Source organism: Orycteropus afer, unplaced genomic scaffold (genome assembly GCF_000298275.1).
Source record: "Orycteropus afer afer isolate SDZICR_OR568_19922 unplaced genomic scaffold, OryAfe1.0 scaffold00180, whole genome shotgun sequence".
NCBI lineage: Eukaryota > Metazoa > Chordata > Mammalia > Tubulidentata > Orycteropodidae > Orycteropus > Orycteropus afer.
The window spans coordinates 4,834,804-4,845,381 of record NW_006921767.1 but is presented as its reverse complement, the minus strand read 5'-3'; the positions used below and the strand labels follow the sequence as shown (position 1 = coordinate 4,845,381).

The window sequence follows — 10,578 nt, the reverse complement described above, 5'->3', positions numbered from 1 at the left end:
ATGATTTTGAGTTTTGTTCCACATTGTTCTCCCTCCTACATCCCTTCCAAGTAGATGACAGTGGTAGCTGGGCACCGTCTAGTTCTTCTGGTCTCATAGTTGTATAGGTTGCAGATTGGATGGTGTACCAGTTGCTAGGACTGATTGTTTCCATTAATTTTGGTTTTCTTCTTTCATCTTTGTGTAAAAGTTTTTTAAGCTAGTAATTGTATTTTAAAATTGGTTCTTAAAAATTTTATCATGAATTTGTATAAGCAGTTCATAATGTGTTCTTTTAACTGATCTTCCACTCCATTCAGTATTCAGATTAAATTTGCTTGTTTGCTTTAGTCATATAATTAAAACTGAATTTTATGACAGAGTAAGTCTCCTGATTAAAATGCCAGCTTTTTGAAGATTGTTTTATAAGCCTGTCTTCTTGTCTGAGTGATCAGCTCCATTAGATTACTTTTTGTTTTAATTCATGCACTTCCTCCGTATTCCCCTTTCATGATTAAAGTGATTCAGTATTTGCTATCCCTTGGGGGTAGTAGGGCTCGCCTATGCTTTCTTTAATCAACTTTCCACACATATTTTGTGTGGAATGCAATTAGGCTGAGAGTAGAAAGGATCAGATTTGAGGAGGAAAACAAGGCATTAAAGGACTGCCATAATCTTAATGGAATTTGAAATAATAGGAGGTGTAACTTGGTAAGGTGGTGACCACTGGCCACTAACATACTCTAGAACTGTCTGGGAAATTAAGAGGTATATTTTCTGTCCTTGAGCCTCTGATTAATATCTTTAACTTTAGGGGATTGTGAGGGAAACATGTTAGTTTTAGTGTGAACTTTTGTGAGTACCTTATAGGAGCTGTGGGCACAGTGCCCAAGGCATTTGACTGCTAACTAGAAGGCAGGTGTTTCATACCCACCAGCCACTCTTCTTTGGAAAGATGACTGGGCAGTGTACTTCTGTAGTGGTACCGCCTAAGAAACCCAAGAAGACATCACTGTGAGTTGGAACCAATTCAGTGGCATTGAGGGTTTTTTTTCCCCCCCATTTTATGCAGAGGAAAGACTTCACCGTGAGGAGGATGTTGTTGTTGTTGTTATGTGCCGTCAAGTCGGACCCGACTCATAGCCGAGGAGTGGCTCGGAAGGAAGATGGGGCAATCTACTTCCGTAGTGATACTGCCTCGGAAACCCAAGGAGGGGTCGCTATGAGTCGGGTCCGACTTGACGGCACATAACAACAACAACAACATCCTCCTCATGGTGAAGTCTTTCCTCTGCATAAAATGGGGAGGATATATCTACTAAATGATGACTTGTTTTGCCTTTCTAGAAAAGTAACAAAAAAGGAAAAGAGAAAAAAGAGTGAAGGGGTGAGTGAGGTTACTTAAAAAATTAATGGGAAAGTTTCAATAAATTCTTGAGTTAATTTCAGCAAAGTAAGCTTAAATTCTGATAAGTGTTTCACAGTGGAAAATTTCATGCGGAGGAATTCTAAAGTTGAAAATACGTTTGTGTTTTGTGAACATCTGTTTAGAATAATTTCATTTTCGTTTTGAAAAATAGCATTGTTTTTGTTCTTTTTTTTAGTTGATACTCATCTAATGAATACATTCCTAAGAAAATTATTTTTGCTGCCAAATTTTTAGTTGATTTCCTCATCATCTGTGAGTCTGTGTTTGTTCCCAAATTGTGTAATTTTCAAGGAAGCATTTTCCATTTTTATTTTTGTCATATAATTTTGTTCTTGGAAGCTATGTCTTTCAGTTTTTATGAAAGCCTTTTTTTTTCTTTACATGTGTGTATGATGTGAGGGGCCCCAGTGGCACAGTGGTTAAGGGCTCAGCTGCTGACTGAGAGGTTGGCAGTTTGAACCCGCCTAGCAGTTCCTCAGAAGAAAGATGTGACAGTCTCTTCCATAAAGATTTATAGTCTTGGGAATCGTATGGGGCAGTTCTATTCCATCCTTACAGGGTTGCTATGAGTTGGAATTGACTGACAGCAGTGTTTGGGTGTACATATGGAATGTCTCTTGGATCTCATTTAGGATAATTGTGCTTGTTCCATTTGAAATTTAAAACACAATGTATACATCATTCATTTATTGCAGTTTATAGAACTTAATCGTGTGTCATAAATTAGTTTCATAGATTCTCTGAATCTTCCCTTAGTGTCTTTTACTTGAGGTTGCTCACTTTTTATTGTCTGGCTATTCAAATTATTGTGCTTATTTTTAGAGATCACAGATGGATTGGCAGTTAGTGCAAAGAAGGTTAAAAAAAATACCCTCTGTGTGTGGGCATCCTATTCATAAAACAGATTATGAATTAACTGAGTGATTATTCAAACTATGAAAAAGAATTCTTAATTTAAGAAATGAAAAGTGTAAGAGTTCTGTTGTAAGGATGAATGTCAATATAACTTTCTGTGGTATATTTAAGCATTAGTTCAAAGCATATGGATTATTGTTACTAGTTGCCATGTAGTCAGCTCTGACTCATGGCAACTTTTTATATGACAGAACTAAAGATGCTCCTGTGCCATCTTCATAATTGTTGATAATTTTGAGTCCATTGTGTGGCTACTACGTCACTCTGTCCTGTTGAGGGTCTCCCTTGTTTTTGCCGATCCTCCCAGCATGTGGATAGTCTGGTGAAATTTAAAGGTAAATTTGAGGAACCATTGACAGTTGTATATTAATCAGAAATTGATGTTTAGTATATTTAAAACTATAATGTGCTGCCTCTGCTTCATAAAGTCTTAAATTCCTCTTTCCAAAATAGAACAGGAAAAGCAGGGGAAAATAATCGTGAAAATAAGTGAGTCAACCAGTTGCCATCAAGGCAAACTCACGGCATCCGTATGAGTTAGAGTAGATTGTATGCCATAGTATATATTCAGTGGATGATTTTTTGGAAGTAGATCCCCCCCGACCTTTCTTTCAGGGCACCTCTAGGAGGACTTGAACCTCTGACCTTTCAGTTTAGCAGACATGCAAGTGAACCATTTGCATGAGACATGATGGAAATAACTTTCACTCATTACCCTAACCAATTATGAGGGGAATAACAGCTTTATTGAGATAAAGTTTGCATACTGTACAGTTCACCAATTTTAAATGTACAATATATTTATTCACAGAGTTGTATAACTATCAGCCAAATTTAGAATGTTTTAAACACTCCAAAAAGAAACTCTTTTAGCCGTTACTTAACATCTCCATCCCCTGCATACCTGTGCAATCACTAACTTTCTGTCTATATAGATTTGCCTTGGATGGGGGTGTTTTATTTATAAAAGGAATCATACATACATCCTGTGGACTTTTGTAACTGGATTCTTTCACCTGGCATATTCAAGGTTCATTCATGTTGTAGCATGTATCATTTCATGCTTTTTCTTTGCTGAGTAATACTCCACTGTATGAATATACCACTTTTTATTTCTCCATTGATCAGCTGATGGACATTTGGGCTTTTTCCTCATTTTGGCTTTTGTGGATAATGCTGCTGTCAACATTAATATACAAATTTTTGTGTAGGCATGTGTTTTTAGTTCTCTCAAATCTGTTCCTAGGAGTGGAATTACTCAATTGTGTGGTAATTGTGTGTGTAACATTGTGAGGAACAGACTGTTTTCCAAAGTGCACAGTTTTACATTCCCACCAGCAGTGTATGAGAGTTTCAACCCAACACTTGTTATTGTATCATTTTGTTTATAGCCATTTGTGATGGTTAAGTTTGTGTGTCAACTTACCTGGGTAGTGGTTTTGAGTGGCTTGGCAGCTGGATGTAGTTATTCCCCATGATGAGATTGTGGTGATAGTCATCTCCATGGCAGAATCTGCTGTGAGCAGCTAAGTAGTTGAGGGTTCATTACCTTCAGGGTGTGGCCTGATTCCAGTATATATGGAGAAGCTTTGAGAAAGGACTCTAGCTTTTGGCACATTTGGATCCTGGATTTGGCTGAGTCTTCATCTTCAGTTCCTGGACTAGAACTAGTGGCCTGCCATGTTGCCTGCTGATCTTGGGATTGTGCCATTTTACCTGCTGTCAGCTTCATCAGCTGGCAGCTGTGTGAGTTAGAAGACTCCAGCTGCACTGGGTGTAGAGCAAGGGACAGAGCTGAGGCTCAAGGTCAAGGGGCCTTTACCCGTTCTGCTAGAGCAATTTGGACTTCTAGTCTCCTAAACTATAAGAGAATAAATTCCTGTTTGTTAAAACTATTCATTTGCTGTATTTCTGGTATAGCAGCACTAGAGAACTAAGACACCACCCTAGTTTTGATTTACATTTCCCTGATGACTAATGATGTGTTGAGCATCTTTTCATGTATATGAGAAATGTATATTCAGATCTTTTCCCCACTTTTCAAAGTGGTTTGTCCTACTGAGTTGTGAGAATTCTAAGTATGTTGTAGATCAAAGGCCCTTACAAGATACATGATTTGAAAATATTTTCTCCTATTCTGTGGGTTGTCTTTTTAAAGTACAAAAGTTTTTCATTTTTATGTCTAGTTTCTTTTTTCTTTTTTTGTTCTTTTCATGTTCTATCTTTGAAACCATTGCTAAATCCAAGGTCATAAAGATTTCCCCCATATCTTCTTTTTTAGAGGAGCTCTGGTGTATAGTGTTTAAAGCATTCAACTGATAACCAAAAGGCAATTTGAACACACCATCCGCTCTGCGGGAGAAAGATGAGGCATTCTGCTTCCATACATACGTAGAGTCTAGGAAACCCTATAGGTAGTTCTACTCTGTCCTTTAGAGTCACTGAGTTGGCATTGACTCAGTGGCAGTGGATTGGGTTTCTTTCTTAAAAGTTTTGTAATTTAGCTCTTATAGTTAGGTCTTTGATTCATGTTGAATTAATTTTTGTATATGGTGTGAGGCAGAGGTCCAACATCTTTTTTTTTTTCCCTCATGTTCAGTTGTTCTAGCATCGTTTGTTGGAACTGTGCTTTCTACAATCACATTGTTTTGGCACCCTTGTCTAAAATCAATGTGAGGGTTTGTATCTGGGCTTTCAGCTTTATTCCCTGGATCCATATGTCTGCCCTTATTCCAGTACCGTATTGTCTTTAAAAGTAAGTTTAAAGCTCAGTGTAGAATCAGTTAATTTTTCATTCTCTACATTAAAATCCATTACTCTGTGCTGCATTTTGAGTGGAACTTATACCCCAGTATAATTTTGTAACATGCATTGATCATTGGCTCACGGAGTTATGTAGATCTTTGCTAATGTTCACACATTTCACTATATTTAAAAAATCACGATATTTTTTATAGCACCACCAGTTGCATTAGAAATGACTTGGGGGAAAGTATTGGGTGCTTATTACAAGCTCATCAAACCAAACTCACTGCTGTCAAGTCAGACCTGACTCATAGCGACTCCTAGGGTTTCTGAGGCAATATCACTGTGGAAGTAGATTGCCCAACCTTCCTTCCAAGAAGTGCCTGGGGGATTTGAACTGCTAGCCTTCTGGTTAACAAATACCTTAAGCACTACGCCACCAGAGCTCCTAGCACATTCATAGTGGAGGATAAATATTTTTCAGACTTTAATTCTGTGCTTGAAATTTCAAATTTTATCATTGGCAAGAGATACTGTTAGTTGTTTCTCTCAAAGTGAAAGACATTTTTAAGAAATGTCTACCAAACAATTGTTTCTTGTTCTTGAGACTTCCATAGCAGTTTGGTAAGCAGCAGAAGTACTTTATGCATGCCTCATATTTTGTTACACAGAATATAGAAAAGATGTTAATTCAAGGGATGAGATTTTTTGAAATTATTTTTATTGCTTTATTAAACTTACATGAAGTAGACTTTAAAAAAAAAAAAAACTGAATTTGTGGTATGAAGAAAGTGGTGATTCCTAGTACAGTTTGGTGTTACTGCCTTGATTTATGCTAAAGTGCCAACAGTTTTACCCACTATTGCTTTTGTACTATGAGCTCAAATGTCAACACAGTGAAAAAGGCAAATGAGTCATATTCTTAGGAAAATAGCTTTGACCTTTTGGACCATACTTTGAGATTCACTGCCACTAATTTATAACATTGCTGGATGGGGTGGAACAGTCTTTGCAGATTTGTACTCTCCTCATCTAGAATATCTTGTGTAATTTTAAGTAGTTACCTGTGTGAGAGCTCTTTCTGCTGCCACTAGGTTGAACTTTCTGATAAGGGAAATGGTTGGCATTCTAACTGTTGTGTCTCATGGAATTTAGGGTGTTCTGGCAAGTATCACAAAATTCTCTTGTTTTAGTGATAAAATGTGGAGAGAGAGGGATAAAAGTATATTAATTTAATAAATGATTAAACATGAAAAGTAAATAAAACAATATATGGTCATTTGCAGATTCTTGCTAGCTAGAACCTATGAGAGGTATCTTTTAAGTGACAGATTGCTGCTGTTTATGTCAAGTTACAATGGGATCAGAGTTGTGATCTATACTGTCTTTCACTGACTGATTTTTGGAAGTAGATTGCCAGGCCTTTTCCTACTTTATCTTAGTCTGCAAAACCAAAACCATACCCATTGCCATGCCATCGTGTTGATTCCAGCTTGTAGTGACCCTAAAGGACAGAGTATAACTGCCCTATAGGGTTTTGAAGGCTGTGAAACTTTATGGAAGCAGTCTGTCTCATCTTTCTCCCATGGAGTGGCTGGTGGGTTTGAACCTCTGACCTTTTGAACCTCAGAACTCCCTTTTTAGTCTGAAAGCACCTTGAAATCTGTTTAGCATCACAGCAACACACAAACTACCACTGACAGATGAGTGATGACTGCTCTTGTGCATTAGAACTGAAAATAATTACCGAAAAAGAAAAATTAAAGCTTATTTTGCTGTTTTAACAGATAAATGACAAGTAACCTTTATCAGTCCATGTAAACATTATAACTTGGATGTTAAAGAGTTTAGGCTTTGGAATTGTTCTGACCTGTCCACTTAAAATTTTAAATGTGACCGTAGACCATTTTCTTAATAACCTATTTTTAATGAGAAAATAACACCTCCCTGGTTAGGTTTGTTATGAGGGAGAGAGTGAAAATGAAAAAATATTTTTAAAATGATTAGAATGGTACCTAACACAAAATAGCCTTTTAGTGACAGGTAGTTCATTTTAAAGGACCCCTGGAAGCTCAGTGGTTAAGCGCTGGATTGCAAACCAAAAGGTTTCCTGTGCTGTAATCACAGATCACTAGGTCTTTTCTCCCATGCAGCTACTGGGTGGTTTCTAATGGCCAGCATCACCAATCACAGCTGAGAGCTTCACCCGTGGGATACCAGGGCTTCTTCCAATGCTACTTATTCAGGTCTTAATTTTGATAGCATTATGTCATGATAAATGAAGCCATGTTTTCTGTATTTATGCTTTGGGTTGAAGAATTATAAAACTACATGGAATTATATTTTCTCAATTTTTTGCTTATAGGATACAGTGGTCCCAATTTAAAGGCTATTTTATTTTCAAACTGGAGAAAGTGATGGATGATTTCAGAACTTCAGCTCCTGAACCAAGAGGTCCTCCTAATCCTAATGTCGAATATATTCCCTTTGATGAAATGAAGGAAAGAATACTGAAAATTGTCACTGGATTTAATGGGTATGCACTTAATATTATTTTAAAGGTTTACATTTTAGCAAGACATTATAAGTATTTTTGACATTATAAATAAGTTTTTATGTGTTTCATCATTTTTAATAATTGTTTATTAGAATTGTAGGTTGAGTGCTGTGTCTCTAGTGACACAGTACCTACAGATTTTTAGTTTACAAATATTTGAAACCTTTACAAGGTGTTAGTTTGTTTTTGTTTGATAGGCATTAGTGGCATTTAGAGTAAATGGGAATGACAGTGGAAACATTTCTCAGAAAATATTTTAATGTTTCTTCATATGTTTTTTAAAAAAAAAAAAAAACTTCGTGATTTGGGTGAAAGTTTACAGAGCAAAACTGGTTTTTCATTCAGCAATTCATACACATTTTGTTTTGTGACATTAATTGCAGTCCCCACAATGTAACAGCACTCTTCCCACTGTTTACTATTTCCCTTCATCCTCCTCTCCTATCCTTTCCTGGGTTCTGAGCTTTATCCTTGGGCAAATGCCGCACTTTTGATGTCATATGTTAATTGTTCTAAGGAGTACATACCTCCTTGGTGTTATTGTTTACTTTGTAGGCCTATCATTTAGCTGAAAGTTGAAGCATAGGACGTGAGTTCAGTTCCAGGCCTGAAGGGTATCTGAGGGCCATAGTCTCAGGGCTTCTACCAGTCTCTGTCAGACTAGTAAGCCTGTTCTTTTTTTTTACATTTTTGAGTTTTGTTTTATACTTTTCTTTCACTCCATCTAGGCCCTCCTAGTGTGATCCCTGTCAGAACTATCAGCAGTGATAGCCAGGTACCATCTAGTTCTTCTGGTTTCAGGGTCGTGGAGGCTGAGGTTCATGTGGCCATTAGTCCTTGGGACCAGTTATTTCTTTGGGTCTTTGATTTTCTCCACTCTTCTTTGTTCTGGATGGGGAGAGCTTTTAAGCTCACAAGCTTTAAGGACTCCACTCACCACTACTCACCAAAGTAGAATGAAGAACATACTTTTTGAACTATATTATGCCAGTTGACATTGGTGTTCCCCAAAACTCTTTTCCTGAACCCCTAAGCCCAGCTACTTATGCCCTCAAGATGTTGGGTTGGCTAAGAAGTTTTTGTAACTTTGTCCCCTGTAAGCTCTGCTGTATTCATGGATCTATTTGGAGCACATATAAATACATATGTAGAAATATCCTCTCTCGAACCTACATGGATATAGGCCCACTCACCTTCCCCCTATTCAGCTTAGGTGTCTACTTATGTATCTACTTGTAGATTATTGTTATTACTATTATGGGATGATTGGGTATATAATAGTATTTACCCGTGTTGCTTTTAACTCTTTGCTTCTCACAGTGTCCTCCTTCACCTTGATCATACTGTGCCTTTCCCTTCACCCAAATCAGTACTTGTTCACCCTCTATTTAGTGATTTATCCTCCCTTCCCTTCCCACCCTTGGTAACTATTCAGTGAATATTTCTATCTGTGTGAAAACCTTTTTTTTTTTTTTGACTTTTTATAATGGTGGTCTTGTACGTTATTTGTCCTCTTATAGTTGACTAATTTAATTCAGCATAATGTCCTCTTGATTCACCCATGTTTAGGAGATGTTTCGCAGATTCATCATTAATCTTCAACATTGAGTAGTAGTCCATTATATGTATATATCATTGTTTGTTTATCTCTTCATCTGTTGATGAGCACTTAGGTGTTTTCATCTTTTTTTGCTATTGTCAATAGTGCTATGATGAACGTGAGTGTGTATAGTATTATATCTTTATACTTTGTATAGAACCTGTGTACAATAGAGACAAGTGACGTTTCTTTTAAAATGGAAAATACCTATTTATAAAAGTATTCTACTCAGTTTTTATTTTAAAAAAGAAAGAAATTAATTCATTCCCCTTCTTCCCCCTCAACAAGAAACCATTTTTAACCATTTGTAAAACATTACACTGAAAAAATATTCTGCACTAAAATAAAGTTGATATTTTAAAAAATGTTGGTGTGTCTCATATTGTATCATTACTTTCTTTTTAGGACTTTTGTATTTTTAGGGTTTCCTTTATTGATGAGAAGCAAAATTGGTGAAATTGAATTGTTCAGTATTTAGTTTGGTGTTACCAGTGTGGAATATGGGATTACAATGTAGGTTGTTGTTATGTGCCCTCAAGGCAGACCCGACTCATAGTGACTCCTCCTCGGGTTTCCGAGGCGGCATCACTATGAAAGTAGATTGCCCCATCTTCCTTCCAGGAGTGGCTGGTGGGTTTGAACTGCCAGCCTTTTGGTTAACAGTCAGGTACCTTAGGCACTACACTACCAAAGCTCCTACAATGTAGGTAGTCTCCTTAAAATTACGTGTTTGAGTTATAATGAACCACGATTAGGACCTATAACTGTCCTTTTCTTCTTTTTTTAATGTATCTTGTTAGTAGTATGTACTACATATAGTGTGGCAGCATGTAATTGCTGGTGTTATTATCATACTAACCCCTAAAGATAAATAAAGATCAGATTTATAAAGATACTGATAATAAAAGGTAGCAATAATGAAAACGTTAAAAAAACAAATGAGGTTATTTGACTTGTTGAACCAACTTGTCAAAACTTAACCCCATTGTAAGTCAGAGACTATCTCTACTACATTTAATGATTCGTGGGTAGCTAACCATAAATTCATACTTAGGGATAGATTTTCTTTGAAGAAGTTTCAGTTGTGAGTAGGTTTGGGTTTTCTTTTTTTTTTTTTTTAAATTGCATAAAATGCTTTTTACTTTAAAATGCTCATAAGTCAGAATCTCTGTCAATATTACTGAGTATATCTTGGGTGAGAGATTTACTTAAGATTTTTCATGTAAAATAGGAAGTAATGAATAGAGAATTTTTGTGTGGCTACAGTGAGAAAAGCATTAATAATAGGCATTTCTAGCACAAAAGCTGACATGTAGTAAAATCTTAACTATGCTTATTTTCTATTCCCCCCCC

The 10,578-nt window shown here is 36.6% G+C and overlaps 1 protein-coding gene across 1 annotated transcript in view; it reads left to right on the top strand.

Moving 5' to 3' along the window:
• PPP4R2 (protein phosphatase 4 regulatory subunit 2) overlaps positions 1–10,578 on the top strand; it is a 92,479-nt gene that overhangs the window by 61,369 nt on the left and 20,532 nt on the right. The window contains exon 3 of the mRNA XM_007947326.2: positions 7,434–7,604. Within this exon, the coding sequence (XP_007945517.1) occupies positions 7,434–7,604 (171 nt within the window). The remainder of the gene's footprint in view (positions 1–7,433; positions 7,605–10,578) is intronic.